The 16,142-nt window shown below is 35.8% G+C and overlaps 1 protein-coding gene across 4 annotated transcripts in view; it reads right to left on the bottom strand.

Moving 5' to 3' along the window:
• The window catches only part of USP25 (ubiquitin specific peptidase 25), a 138,594-nt gene that overhangs the window by 111,762 nt on the left and 10,690 nt on the right, over window positions 1-16,142 (bottom strand). For all 4 annotated transcript variants that reach the window (XM_060150761.1, XM_060150760.1, XM_060150763.1 and 1 more), the window contains exons 2-3: window positions 7,424-7,501; window positions 3,911-4,055 (exon numbers count right to left, since the gene is read on the bottom strand). In XM_060150761.1, the coding sequence (XP_060006744.1) occupies window positions 3,911-4,055; window positions 7,424-7,501 (223 nt within the window). The remainder of the gene's footprint in view (window positions 1-3,910; window positions 4,056-7,423; window positions 7,502-16,142) is intronic.

The raw sequence follows: 16,142 nt of genomic DNA, 5'->3' as shown, positions 1-16,142 counted from the left end.
TTATTTTCTGTGTTAAAATTACCTACCCAAATCCCTCTTATCTTTTGATCCATACTTTGATTGCTCAATTGTAGCACATCTCGTTCTGGCGGGTATATACCATTTTTTTCCCGTTTTAAAAAAGTTAAAAAGAATTTAATGATCATGAAAGAAAGAATATTACTATTTGATTTCAAATTGGGCAAAAGCCTTATATGGTCATGTCTATGACAGAGTTTGCCATGACACAAAGACTTCACACAATCTCTTCTCTGATTATTAAATACACCTATGATATCTCTATATCTTGCATTGTTTCCTAGTTCCCTTTGCATTTTTAACTTCAAAACTCCTAACACAGTAATTTTATTTCTCATTTAAGCGAGAGGTAGGAGGCACTCATTTGACAATTCACAATATCCAATCTAGACAGGAGATGTAAGTAATTTAAAAAGGTGCCTCAAATTTTTGCTAACAGTACTACAAAATGGTTTGGGTCTTTCCCCAGAACTCAACAGAGTGTTATATTACAGTATCGAATGTTACCAAAGCAATACTTCTTAATTCCTTACTATGCAGAGTACAAGCTTTCCTTGAAATGTTTCCTTTTTCTCTCAAAAATGAAAGGTAAAAATACACTGAGAAGGCCAACAATTGAAAATGTAATTAGTCCTTCAATATTAAAGTTCACAAATATGTGTTCTCCTAATCAAGTGACATAATTTGCTTTCTCTTCTGATATACTTGGGTATATGAAAATTTCCCAGCAACCCCAAAAGTAGCTTCTATGGGATATTAATTTGAAAGCTAAATTTTTCTAGTCATCAAAAAAACATGTATTTTTAGATCTTCTAAAAGAGACCTTCAGTTATAAGCTATATTCTAGCTTATAACAATAAAGAACCATTATATATTTAGCATTAGAGACTTTTATCTCAAAATATAGATGTTTTGTCAGCACTACAACCAACAGATGACACACTTAAAGTTAGCAAAGCTTTGTTTATGCTTTAGCCTGGTTGTAACAGACTTTATACTTAAAAAAAAAAAAAAAGAAGAAATTGAAAAAATAAAAACCCTTACCATATTTGCAAGAATTAAGTTCGACTATGGTCAACTTTCAAGTAACAATGCATTTCACATAAAATTGAGTAAATGCTCAAAAAGGGTTTTTATATCTAGAACAATCCCTTGAAACTTCCTCACACTCTGATCACTCTAATACTCCACACTCCTTCAGCACTTACAGAGTTTTCCCCAAGAGGCCTGCGTTTGAATATATATATTCATTTATAATTATTTCCTATCCTTCCCACGTTTTACCACCCCATCCAAGAATTAAAAATACACAGAGATTTCATTTCTACTCAGCAATTACAGCATAGTAATTTAAAGAATCTGCTGAATGCATGACATCTACTTACTTTCTCAGTTTTAAACCTTGTAACACTTGGTATTATACAAGTGTCATAACACTTGTAGTATTATTATGACACTACTAAATTTAAATGCTGAACAAAGACTATCTCCTAAAGGCAGCTGTACTTCTTAGAACTTTATGAAAGATGGTACAAATCTGTTAAATAGAAAATAACTATTGTCACCTCATCAGCTATATTTTTCTGTTTAATGCTAATACTATTATAATACAATCACCCCACTATATTTCTACAAGTTTTTTTCTCAATAATCTCAAACCAGCTTTATGAACGCACTATCCAAATTATTCAATTATTAAATATGAATTAGCATCCTGGTTAGAAGGACACCTCATTTTATCAATAAAGAAACCACAACAACGAGCAATTTGCTCAATAAGATAATCAGTAAGATGAAACCAGAAACTCCATCTCTCTACCATTTCTTTCAAGTGGAATATGAAAGTACTTAGTGCATATTTTCCGAGAGCTACACACACACACACAAAAAATTTTTTTCAGTTATCAACAAATGGGACACATGCTTTCTGAAATCAGGCTGCTTCCTCCCTAAGAGCACCTATTCAAATCTCTCTTTTTGTCCATAACATTTTCACTATTCCTTATCAAAGTCTTGAACAGGTGTTCACATGTGACTTAAACAATATTTTCTAATTTTCACACATCATCTTTAATGACAGTCTTATAATCCTAATTCTCCCCTGCAAATCTATATATGCTGTCCCACGTCTCAAAGTCTACCATCTATATTGAGTTCACAGCTATCATTCTAAAATCTTTCCATCCTTTCAACTAGAACACTGAACCATGTTTACTCAGTTTTGTCTCCTTCATTTTAACCAGCTGTCTTCAATCAAAATCTTTCTTTTTTTCCTTTTTCTACCTAATTTCATTTTCCTCCCAAGTCTCAGAACCTTGAAAGATATGTTATTCTCACATACTAATTCCTCCTCTATTTATACCACTTCTCTTTTTTCCAACTTCTTATAACAAGCTTCTCAACCCTGTTCAAGAGAACTTTCATTGGTTTCAAAACAGCTTTTTTACACATATTATCAAAAACAACTCAACAAACACTTTTTGAGAAACAATAACATCCTATTATAATGGTGGGACTACCAATGGTCTCTTTTAAGTTTAGTTTAGTTTGATAAGCAAGAAAGGCACAGCAAATAATTTCAAAATAGCACAGTACTCGTTAAGACAGAAGTATGCTGTGGGTGTCAGAAAAGCCCTTGGTTCACTCTAGGGGCTAGAGGAAACATTCTGGAGCCAGCAGCTCTTAAGCTAAGTCTTATAACATTAGAAGAAATTAGGCTAGGGATAAAGGCTGGAGGAGATTCCAGACAGAAGGAACAACAAGTGTAAAGACAGAAGAAATTAAATAGCACTGGGTGAATGAGAACTTCCAATCTATTCTGCATTATCACAGTGTAAAGTGAGAGGAGGAAAACAGTAGAAAATGAAGGTAGAGATGTAGATAGGGGCCAAACCACACTTTGTCTTGAACTTGGACACAGCAACTGAGTCTGTCTTACATACATAAAACTTCTCCCATCACCTATTACATGTGTGAGATAGGAATATCCTAGCTTTGGCTGACATAAGACCATTTTTGGAGCAAAAACACTAAGATTACCTTGAAATTTTGAAATTAAAATATTTTATCAATGAACATTAAACAGCATTTAATGTCAATCAATAGCTATAAACATCTATGTGAATGGGATCTTCCTGGTTGTTTCCTAACTTTGAGAAAGTCTATAAAACAAAATCAAAAATTCTCTTTAAGTACAAGTTAGTAATCAAACTTCTCAAATCCAGAATGCACAGAAATACCTACATTTTATATAATGCAGTTATTACATAATGAGATAGAGATAAATGAACATATTTTTCAAAACTCAACTATATAAGCATAAATTATTCACATTATAAAGAAAAATTAGAGTCCCGTGTAAAATTTTCCATATGTATGTATGTGTATATGTGTATTTATTTATTTTGTTATGTTGTAGTAAGCCTTTTTCCAAGATCTTTATTCTGGAGAGAGGTTGGAGTTAAGGGAAGGAAAATTCTGTTAAACAGTAAATCTATCAGTAATTAGAAACAATACTTTATCTTCAAAAATAATACTAAGATCTCTACCAACACTTAACATCAATAAAACAAATGACTGTGCCCCATTTAAAATTCCAGAAACTTTTGTTTCTTTAATGAGTAAGACCTTTAGATGTTCCATATTTCAAAACAATGAATACAATATGAAATGTTTTATAAAAGGATATACAACTTAAATATAATCTTTTACTCCTAAACTGAAAACAAAGATAGCAGCTAAAAAAAACATATGTGCCTTTCCACTACATCAAAAAGAACCAAAGCTGAAGTTGTTCCTTTTTTGTTCTTCACCTCTGTTTAAACAAAACACAGCTCCAAGAAAAATTTTTCATTACATTCTAATTAAAATATTAAGAAAGAAGTAAACTTACTCGTATCTGCTTGGCTTCCCACACTGATGTATCTATCATTGCCAGGTAGCGCTGTTTGGTAGTAAGTTGTCTCCTCCTGCTGAGGGGTCTTGGCATTCTTCGCAGTAAGGAAAGCCACTGCTAGTTCCAAGTTTCCGTTACTATCCTTCAAATATCAAGAACGGAACATCAAATATTTTGGAATAACTCTATACATTCTCATATGATTATGTAATCTTCTCCATAACAACTAATACTAATAGTAAAAATCATTTTCAGATTTAAAATTATTCTATGTGATTCTTAATTTTACAGTATAAATTCACTGTAAACAAAGTAGACTATATAAATAGTAATTCCTTTTTCTATTAATTAAAACTACTAATGTAATGTAAAAATTAATTCTATAACTAATTATCCAATCATAACTTACACTCCTAAACAAATGAACAAACTAAAAAATGTTTTCTGGAACTGACCACACAAAAGGGTGAAAAATAAATATTTAAAATAGTACTTCAGCAAACAAGGACAATAAAAGATATTCCCTTTAGTATGTATGCTGAATGCCTACCTAGAGGCAAACTAACAAGCAAATATCAAAGACTCATAAGAAGAAAACAGCAAAATGGTCTGAAGCTTGATAGAGAGACACACAGAACTCCTAGAAATACTCAATACTATCAAGATGAAAATCCTACCCAAATTAAATATATAAATTGTACGTAGTTCTCATCAAAAGTATACCTGGACACTTTGTTATAAAGCAGAAACTAACACATCATTGTAAAGCAATTATACTCCAATAAAGATGTTAAAAAAAAAAAAAAGAATACCTGGACAAAATTATTCTAAAGTTAATTTAGAAGAAAACAGATGCTAAAAAACTAAGAATTTTTGAAATAGCAAAATGAGAAGAGACTTGCCCACTTATCTCCATATGCTCTCCACAGTTAACAATAAATATAACACTAGCTCTATGACAGCTAAGTGAAACCACATTATGAAATCCAGATATTAGTAATGAAGTTATCTTTGTAACAGAAGGCCATAACCCATAATACTACATAGGGCTTTAGAAGTTTAGCATACACACGAAGCATAATAGGAAGCCAGTGGAAGGTTTTGGACAGAAATGACATGGTATGACTTACAATTTAAAAGGATTACTCTAGCTGTATGCTGGGAATAGACTATAGGAGAGAATGGGTACAAGCAGAGAGTCCAACATTATTTGCTATCATATTAAATGTGGGGAGGGATAAAAGGAGAAAGAACAGGATGATTCCAAGATTTGAGGCCTGAGCAACTGGAAGAATGAAGTCTCCAACCCATCCTAACTCCAATTCTAGCAGCCTTTGAGGAGAGAAAAAATTAGGAGTGCAGTCTGAAAAGCACCACTGTTTTAAACTTTGTTATCTGTCACAACCATTATAAGATTCTTAAATGAATCATACAAAATATGGGTTTAGCATAGTCTATAGTTAGATAAGTAAACTAGTCGTAAAATAACTGTAATAACAATGGCTAACATTTATTGAACACTGACTATGTGCCAAGAAATGTGCTAAGGGCTTTCCATATACTCTCTCATACAATAATAATAAACTGAATGCAGCAGGGATCTACACTCACTTTGGAGGTATAAATAAATTCTCAAAATAAAAAACAGTAAAAGTGCTAAAATCGATCAATGACATTGTGGCTCCCAAAAGTAGACTCCTTGTCAGTATATTGCTGAGAGAGTCAACTCATTATTAAACATCTTACAAATTTATATTGAGCAACAATTAAGGTTTAAGTACACTGTTTTCCTCCCCAGATACTGATAACTGAAACAAAAGTTTAAAAAAAAAAAACCATGGTCACACAACCTACCTCAAAGGAAATGTGGACAATAATTTAATTCTTTACATTTACTTAATTTAGCATATACTACGTGTTTCCCAAGTTAAAAAAAATAAATAAATAAGTGAATTCCCCAAATTTGCCCTGACAAAGTAATGGGTGTAGCCCCACACTCAGTGATAACAGAACGGGAAAGGCAATTTCTGAAAAAAGACATGGAATGATTTAATCATATTTAGCAGAATAAAGAAAGGACTGGCAATCATCTAAATGTCATAATCATAAAAATTGAGGCACAACACTTTTGCTTCCTCTCCAAATACTTACAGTGGCTTCATAACCATGCATTAAAATGCTCCTAACCATACTGTTTCATCGTTTTCCTGATTGGGGAAAACAGCTGAAGCAAAGCTTCCAGTAAGGGCTTCCCTGGTGGCACAGTGGTTGAGAGTCTGCCTGCCGATGCAGGGGACACAGGTTCGTGCCCCAGTCCGGGAAGATCCCACATGCCGCAGAGCGGCTGGGCCTGTGAGCCATGGCCGTTGAGCCTGCGTGTCCGCCGCAACAGGAAAGGCCACAACAGTGAGAGGCCCGCGTACCGCAGAAGAAAAAGCTTCCAGTGAAAGGAGAAATTATGTGTGGCACTGGGATCAGGCTGCTTGGTTTCTATTCCAAGCTCCTCCACATACTATGTGATCTTCAGCAAGTCACTTTAACTTCTCTGTTTCCTTATCTTTTAAAAAGGGGATAAAAATAATGCCTACGTCATAGTTATTAGGAGGATGAGTTAGCCACATAAAGTACTTAGAATAGCACTGTAAGTGCTTAATAAGTGCTAGTTATTATCACTACAGTTATGATTACAATCATCCAAAAGATAAATTATTTCTAGAAACAAATGAAGAACTTTTGGCACAAAATCAAAAATGATATAATTAATGTTGTCTCTCAGAGCAACTTGCAAAGGACTGAAGCTATGTGTATGCCTATAGTAGCAAAAATGTTGTACTGCTGTTAGCCTTTGGCAGCAATCTATATAAATAAACTTAAAATGCAGTTCTAGTTCTTGAACATCTTTCATTCACTTGCTCTCTTTCAATGTGCATATCCATGTGATTTGACTCATCTGGGTGCCACTGTGTGGAAATGAGCATAACTTTGTAAAATATAACAAAAATCAGGCCCTTCATTTGGTGCATAATAGAACAGTTTGATGTTGAATGTTCTTAAGGTGCAATTAATTGAATGTTAGCCAATTTATATTTCTCCTTCTTGGAAGAAAAAAATGTTAACTTCTGATACTCTATTAATTTTCTCCCACCTCCTCTTCCTCCTCCGCCTCTACCCCACCCTACCCCACACCTCCAATTAAACTCTAAAATCATGTCTCTTGAGTAAAACCAGCCATTAGCACTTGGATTCACTTCCCACCTTTTTGCATGAAAAGTGTTTCACATGGAGAGGTCTTCTTTCACTCCAAGGTATCTTGGAACATTAGGCTGCTAAAAGCTAACATGCTTGAAGTTGCACTATGTTATGTTAAGTAAGGTTCTTAACTTTATAAAAGTTCTTTCCTATATCTCTACTACCACCCATGGTATAATTTAAAAACTCAAGTTTCAAATATGGTAGGCAGTGGAGATGAGGGTGTACTAGAAACTGTATGTCGAGAAACAGAGGCCATACCTTCAAGGCTTGCTGTAGTATCTGGGCATCATTAATCCCAGTAATTTCTCTCAGCTGGTTCAAAAACGTCTGCTGGTGCTAGAGGAAGGGAAAAACCAAAAGTGTTATCTATGAAATCTGAAAATATACAAGGACAAGAAAATAAATGACCTTTGGGAAAAAAACAGAAAACACAAAATAAACTAGAGTGAAAAACAAAAAAACAATAGAACTTGACAAAGACTGAATAAATTTCATTCTTTTAGGAAGAATGAACCATACTGTGGTAGCCCTCATTCCATTCTCATGTTTCTAAAAGCCCATTCTTCACTGCCTAATTTATGCCTCCCAGCAAGAAAAGAAGTGATCTGCCTGATGGCTAAACTTAACTAAGGAAAACAGGTATTCATTGGGCTACTTTAACTAGGGGATGAGACAACAGAATGAAATCCAGGCAGCCCTACTAATCGCTCCCTCTACCTTAAGTCAACCGGCATTGAGGCACCTAGGATGTTTGGAAAAAACATGCCTTTGGCAGGCCAAGCACTAGGTGGATATATTACACCACGGGGATTCTACCCTATTCAAGGAAAAAAAGGATCATCTCATTTTCCAATCTGTCATAAAAGATCCGAAGTAAAACTGATCACTTGCCCCTATTTGCTTTAAATCTGTTTATACTCTATTGATCTATATAATCGACTATACTCTACTGGAGAGAAAAAGAGGTAGGATAAGATTCTACTACCAAAACCCTTCCCTAAACTTCCCTAATTAAGAACCATGCTCCTCCCTACATCTCTGCATTTCTTTTTCTTTTTTTTTGTTTTTTTTTTTTTGCAGTATGCGGGCCTCTCACTGTTGTGGACTCTCCCGTTGCGGAGCACGGGCTCCGGACGCGCAGGCTCAGCGGCCATGGCTCACGGGCCTAGCCACTCCGCGGTATGTGGGGTCTCCGGACCGGGGCACGAACCCGTGTCCCCTGCATCGGCAGGCGGACTCTCAACCACTGCGCCAGCAGGGAAGCCCCATCTCTGCATTTCTTAAAACAAGTTCCCCAAAACTGTAAGATGGCGCCATGAAATAAGGAAAGCTCAATGGATATGACATGGAAAACAAGTCACCACTAGAATAAAATGATCTGCTGAAATCTTCTGTCTTCCCACTAAACATTCGTATGTGACACTCACTAAATGTCACTCAGTGTTTCCTCCTCTAGCATCCTGTCCAAGTTCTAGGTAGGATAAAGGGCAAAGGACAAAGGGTGTCTGGTAAATGACTCTGTGTTCTTTAATAGGCCTTATCTAGTGACTTCCACTTAAGGCCTCACTGAGCAGAACAAAGTCACGTCATGTGGCCACTCATACTTGCAAAGGAGGTTGGGAAATGTATTTTTCAGCTAGGCAAAAAGCTTTTCTGCAAATCTGTTGCTAAAGAAAAAGAAAAGAATGTACTGAACAGGCATTGGCAGTATCTGCCATGCCATCAATGAATTTTAATTTCCATAAACATCTTATTAAAAGCTGAGATAACTGAGACTAAAAATAAATTACATAATAAAGTATATAAACAAAGGTCATATAAAATGCCAAAAAGAATCAAAATAGTTGAATAAAAGAACTGAACTGCCAAATTCACAGTGCTGAAACATGAGAAAAATAAAATTCTCTTTAGACCTGTCAACTTTTCTACTTTCATTTTAAAAATTACTATTAGCTAGCAACGGAACCACGACTAACTTACACAATACGCAACATTACAAATTAAAGATATATACAAATTTTATAGAAATTCTCCTTATCTAATTGCAATGTCTTATTTTAGTGAACATAAAATATTTCAAAGATTTTACAAGCTTGTTTGTAATCACCCCTACCAGCACTCCAAACTCCATTCTTTACACAGAATATAATTTTCCTCAACTGCAATTATTCAATCGTGTATCAGGAAAAGACTGTTGAATACCCCAAAGAAATCAGTCATATGTACAAATGATGCTCGCTATTATTTATAATGCTGGAAAAATGGAAACAATGCAAATGTCCTTCCACTAAGGAAGAGGTTCTAAACTGTAATGTGCAAAAGAATGCCTTGATAAATTTGTCAATAAAGAAGATTCCCAGGCGCCACACCCAGAAATTGTGATTCCAGGGCCATCTGGATCTGCTAGGGGATCTGTTAGGGGATCTGCAATTTTAGGAAGCATCTCAAATGATTTTGATATAAATGAACCTAGAAGCACAGTTTGATTTAAGCAAACAACTGTATATTTTTAAATAGCAAATATATAATCTATATAGCAGTTAATCTTTACAAAATCATATTAAGCTAAAGTGGTAAAATACAAAATTTTGTGTGTATATGTTAATAAGTACAAGGTAAGATGTAAAAAAGAATGTAAAACCCAGAAAAGTTTACAGAGCCTGCATTGCATTAGACTCCCAATTCTTCTCCCATCTCTGTACCCACACCCTTTGCCACTTCTCACCTCCTCTCACTAGAAACACGATATATTTCCTTGTTGTACTGATGATAGGCTTGGCCATGTGACAAGCTTTCATCAATGGCATATTAGCAAACAGTATGCAAGCAGACATGAAATGTGCTTGCATGGTTGGGCTTCCCCTATTGAACTTCTGCAACTTCCTCAAGAAGAACATAAGCTGGGTAGCCCACTTGTTGCCCCAGAAGAATGGGGCATGTGAGAAGAGCCACCCCAACCAACCAATCTGAACACGATGACAATATTTTGGTATGCCACTAACTTTTGCTGTGGTCTGTTACACTGATAGTTGACTGCTAGAGAGTATTATAAGAATACTGAGTATTTTATGAAGAGAAGCAACGTCTAAAACTTTTTTAAATTAATCTATCTATCTATCTCTCTATCTATCTATCTATCTATCTTTGGCTGTGTTGGGTCCTCTTTGCTGCGTGCAGGCTTTCTCTAGTTGCAGCGAGCGGGGGCTACTCTTCATTGGTTGTGTGGGCTCCTCATTGTGGTGGCTTCTCTTGTTGTGGAGCATGGGCTGTAGGCACATGGCTTCAGTAGTCGTAGCACAAGGGCTCAGCAGTTGAGGCTCTTGGGCTCTAGAGCTCAGGCTCAGTAGTTGTGGTGCACAGGCTTAGTTGCTCTGTGGCATGTGGGATCTTCCCGGACCAGGGCTCAAACCCGTGTCCCCTGCATTGGCAGGCAGATTCTTAACCACTGCGCCGCCAGGGAAGTCCTAAGACTTTGTTTTCACTTAGTATTTTGTTCATCTTTCACAATAATGTCAGCTAAATATCCTAATAAAATAATTCAGGTGCATGGTTCTTCATCTCATGAATTTTGACTGAAAAATGAAACAATAAAGAGAAAAGGATGAGGGTGGGGAAGAAGGCAGAGTGGGAAGGAGAAAAAGTAAATGTATTTTCTTAACTAAGTTAGCAAGAAACAGGACTGAGATCGAAAGAGGCGAGCTATGAGAAAAATTCTAAGTTTATGGTAGAGAAGCCACCTCATTTGTCAAGTTTTCCCCTTTGTTATTGGCATCTTCCAGCTGTGCTTTTCCTGTCTTTGAAAATGTGCACCTTCATTTCCTACAATTATATGTTTTTGTTGCTATTATTTCTGTTGTGATTAAGACCCTGGTCTTCTTTCAAAGTCTGCACCTTCTTATTCACCAAACTTCTGGTCTGATACACCCTGATCCTCAACTAAAAACGTCCTGCATATGGTTCTCTCCTCCTTGACTAGCGATTTTGGATCCAAGGTGGATCTAACCCACTATCATTTCTAGAATTCCTTTTCTGAGCTCTGAGGTCTTCCTTGTGTGGATTTCTTATCTACTAAAGTATAAGGAGGTGGGTGCAACATGTTCACACTGCTGGACCAAGAAGACCAAGACACAATGTTCAAAGAGATTCAATGGCTTGCAAACACTACAAAAATCAATAAGCAAACAAACCAAGACTATCTACAGGCCTTCAGATTCCTTCCTCGATGTAATCTTTACTGAGTGATGACATCCTTAAGTACCTACTACGTGCAAAATCCAGTACTATGCACTTCAGGGAGAAGAAGGCATCAGTAATTTCAATATAAAGTAAGGATCAGAGTGTTTCACAGAAATTCCGTCTCCCCACCCCACCCCCTGCCGTTCATCCTACGTAATGCTGGGTCTGTTTTAAATCTGTTTAAGTAAGACTACAGCATATTTAACATTGGTGTAACTTCTTGAGAATGCAAAAAATGATCACTGGCTTAAGCCAAAACAGAAGACAAGCATTTATTATGCTCCTGCTGTATGCCAGACTGTTTTAAGTGCTTCCGGTGTATAATCTCATTTAATACACGTGCACGTGCACACACATAAACCCTCTAGAAAGTTACTCTCATTTTATAACTAATAGAATATTTAAGAGACTAATGAGTACAGAGACAGAAATGACTGACTAATTTTTCAACTTCCACAGCCCATGTCTCTTCCACATTTTCTCTATGGTATCTGATTTTGCAAATTAAAGATTCAGTGAAAATTGAAAACTCAGCCCAAAAATCCACTACTATGCTGACATAAAATACTTAGATAATGGTACAAGAAAACTGGAGTAATGATGACCACAAGGCAGGAAAGCTTTCTGTGTTAAGGGGTGAGTGACTCTCAAGTCAGTCCTTGGTTCCTTTGACTGAATTTCTAAATATAAACAAAACTTGGTTTAGTGCAAAAGAAAGAAAGACAAAGGTTTTCATCTTCAGGGGAAAATACAGTAACTCTTAGAATAACCTCTAAAAAAACCTCAAAATCTCTAAGAAAAGAAGAAAAAACCCAATTTGATAGAAAATCCCAAAGTATTCATAAGCTTCAGAATCACATGCCCTAAACTTCAGAATCAGCATTGCTAGGCACCAAATGGTAAACATTTCAAAGTTGCCTATCAATGAAAGGATTAACTATACTACTGCCTTTAAGGTACATAACCATACATATATCTATTTTTACAAATACCTTCTGCATATACCTAATTAACACTGAACTGCCTTACTTCATGTTATCTCTTACCATAACAAAAAGTTCCCAAACTTCATTGACAGATAATTTCAAGTACATAATATATCCTTCAAGTACATCTTTGTAAGACCCAAACCTGCCTCTAACCAGATATATAAGAAAAAAAAAAAAACTTCATTTCATTAGTCTTTTTTATTTTTATTCGTAATTTTAAGGAGGACAACATGATGACCTTTCATTTCCCTTCATATGTAATAATCTATGACCTCTCTGAGGAATTTTCCTACAGTACGACCCTTCTCATGACTTAAAGGGCCCTTTGCATGCCCCAGCTATCTCTAGCTTCACCCTGCACTACTTTCCCCTTCTTCCTCTTCCCTCTTTCATTAGGGTCTACAAAATACTATTCAACTTCCTAATTCAAAGGTCTAACCTTTCTGTTAAGGTTAGAGGTTCCCCTGACACTTACCACAGATTGTAATAACATACTATGTTAATCACCAGACTCTAAATCGAAGAGAGCACAAGACTGTCTATTTCGCTCATCACTGTGTTCCCGATAACTAACTAGTACAGTGTCTGGCACACAGTAGGAACTCAATAAATATTGACTGAATAAATGAATATAGCAGAGTTTGCAGAGGTGAACTGGAGTAAGTCAGATCACAGGGCTTGAACTCATCCACAGGAAGGAGGTACAAACTAATTACTGGAGATGGGAACAAGAAGCATGCGTAAATCACGCCGCTTAGCAAATTTTCTACACTTTCCTACATTGCACCTAGAAGTTCACAGAACACTTTATAACCTAGTTCTGGTCCTGTCAATCCTGCCTGAAGGGGAGTGTACAGTACAATATTGTTCAAATTCCCAACTGCAAATAATTTACATATTAATCTCAAGAATAGTTGGGGTATCCTGTATTTTCTACTGCCAGAGAGCTAAGGTTTATCTCAATCTTGCTGGGTTAACAGCACTTTATTTTTTATTTATTCAAATAAATTAATCACATACCTCTATGGATGTGTAAATCTAAAAGTATGCTTTTTTATTCTTCACTATTTACATTTAGCCTTAGAAATGCTAGAAATTCTGAATTTAAAGTCTTTTCCCACCTTTTTATTGAATCCAGAGCTACAATCTTAAGCATTATGTAATCCCCCCAAAAAAATAAGAAGTGAAGAAATGAGATACTTTGTTCGCCCTCAATAAATGTTTGTTTCCATCCTTCCTCACCTAAGAGTTCATACCCTTACCTTCCACTCCAGCCCTTCAACCAATCTAACATCTGCATGATGTCCATGCCCCTAATAGAATCTCCCATCCCTATTAACTGGCAGATATAAGACATGCATCAGAAGTAGAAACTCTAAACACAATTTTCCCCAAATATACTGTTACACAGCGCTATAAGCTAAGTTCACACAAAGTTAAATACATATCTTGGCCAAATAAGAACCTAATATCATGAAACATGGTTTCTATGGCAATATGCATTTAGAGTTCCAAAAACCCAACTTGCAAAATCTTCTGGAACTGTGTTTTTAAATTAGAATGCCTACATTATGGAATATGTGGGTAAACAAAACTTCTGTGAATCAAATCATATCCTTGAACTGCAACGTTTTCAGTTTAAATAAAGTATATATTTAACTTGTTTTTGATGCTAATGATCTGGCTGATTCCTAATATACCTCTCTAAGATATATAAAATCTTTGTGTCCAATTAAATCTTTATGTGTCTCTTGGTTTCTGTAAATTTTCATAATTAACTTTCAGTCCAAAAATAAAATCCCTTATACTAATAAGTATGCTTTACGTAGAACTTTCAGACTAGAATACTACATAATTCCTAGCAGCTATACGTGTCACAAACAATTCCTTAAAGCAAATACAGTATTTGGTCACACTAATTACATTCATAATACATCCTACTGACTATTAGGAACTCCATTCTTCTAGATATAATGTTAGGTTTAATAAAGCTTTCTTGCCCGGACCCATAAAAGAGCCATTTGCAGAAGCCTTCAGCCTCCAGCACCTCAGCAAACTTGTCTTCCATCCAGTGGGCTTCAATCACAACCTCTCCAGTAAGAACTGAATCTCATACTTGGGGCTTAGTAAGACCTCTCCCAAATGTATTCCTTCCTTTATTCTTTAGAGTTCTCTCTGCACTTTAGTAGCCAATCATCTATTACTAGTTCAAATTACTGTGTAGTTTCTGTGTCCTAACTGGACTCTTACTCATACAACTTCCTTAAAAGCAATTTTTGTATTCTAATACTACGTTAATGATGCAATTCTGTACTTTTAAGAGAGTAAGTCTCAAAAACAATAGGAAGAGGAAAATTAACCATATATGGCAAGTGCTATCCAAGAACCACCGCTTACTGAGCACTTATTAAAAGTGTGTAAGGCACCAGAGATTTCATTATGTGGGCATGATCAATTAAATCACTGGCCATTGGTGACTGAGCTCAATCTCTAGTCCCTCTCCCCTCCTTGAACTGGAGAGTGGGCTGAAAGTTCTAACTCGCTAATCATAGTGGTTGGTTTTTCTGAGGCACAGCTCCCATTCTGAAACTATCTAGTCCCCCAACCAGGAGTTATCTCATTAGCATACAAAGACAGTAAATTTCTGTGGCAGAAACCGGGAGAAAAGACTAAACATTTACTTTTTATTTTACCACGCGTAGCCTCGTACAGCTACTTGCAGATAACAGAAGGCACCAAATTGTTTGGTTTCTTTGTCCTTGGTCATGGACTTGTCTTCGTTTAGAATGCTACCTTCAATCTCCCCATACATCTTCAACATTACCTCCTCTATGAGGCCTTTCCTGTTCTTAGAGCCTCTCCTTGGTCCTACCAATATATCCTGTATATACTTCACTTAACTTCTAATATAATGTATGCATTTCTGGCTCCCACCCACCAAACTATAAGTTTTTTTATAGTGTATTATTTATTTCTCTATCTGCTTAAGACAAAGAATAAATGAATGGACATGATAATGAGAGTCGACTGGGTATCTAAGCAGAAATGTACAACAGGAATTGAAAACCTGAAACAAGAGTTTATGTGAGGGTGAAAATTTTATTTTGAAAATACAAACTTGGTAGTAATGAACATATATGACTGAGAAACTACATAATCTCTCAAAGCTTGCAAAGAAGAAAGCAGAAAATCAAAGGCTAAACCTTCAAAAACTCCTACAGTTAAGTAGACACATAGTATATGGTATTAACAGCCAAATTTTACCATGCTGTATTGCCCAAATGTAAATAGTTTAAATATATGTACTGAAAGTACACAGCAAAAGCTGACAAGCTTACAAAAATCTTGCCCATAGCTAGGCCTACTTGCTACTGTCTTCTTACCCATCAATTCTCAACTTCTCTGTGTTTGTAGTACTTGTTCAAATATTAAATATTTTTGGCAGCATACTTGAAAAGGTTTAAAACTTTCACCACAACAAAATTCAACAACTCCTAAAGGAAGTGGTAATAATTACAACACAATTATTATTCCAGTACAACAATACTGTTGCATGGTATCTGCAAAAGGAGTTATCACACTGCACAGTAGTATCTCACCCTCTTGATTATCCAGGCACTAAGACATGCTCACAGGCAAAATATTGACAAGTTCCAATACATAATATTTATATGGCACTAACTTAAAAGTAAGCTATAATTGTTACCTCTTATTCACAGCAAGTGTATTCCACTCTACACTAAATCACAAAA

This window comes from Lagenorhynchus albirostris, chromosome 5, assembly GCF_949774975.1.
Source record: "Lagenorhynchus albirostris chromosome 5, mLagAlb1.1, whole genome shotgun sequence".
In the NCBI taxonomy this organism is placed as follows: Eukaryota; Metazoa; Chordata; class Mammalia; order Artiodactyla; family Delphinidae; genus Lagenorhynchus; species Lagenorhynchus albirostris.
The sequence above is the reverse complement of the archived record's forward strand: the minus strand, read 5'-3'. Positions and strand labels throughout refer to the sequence as shown.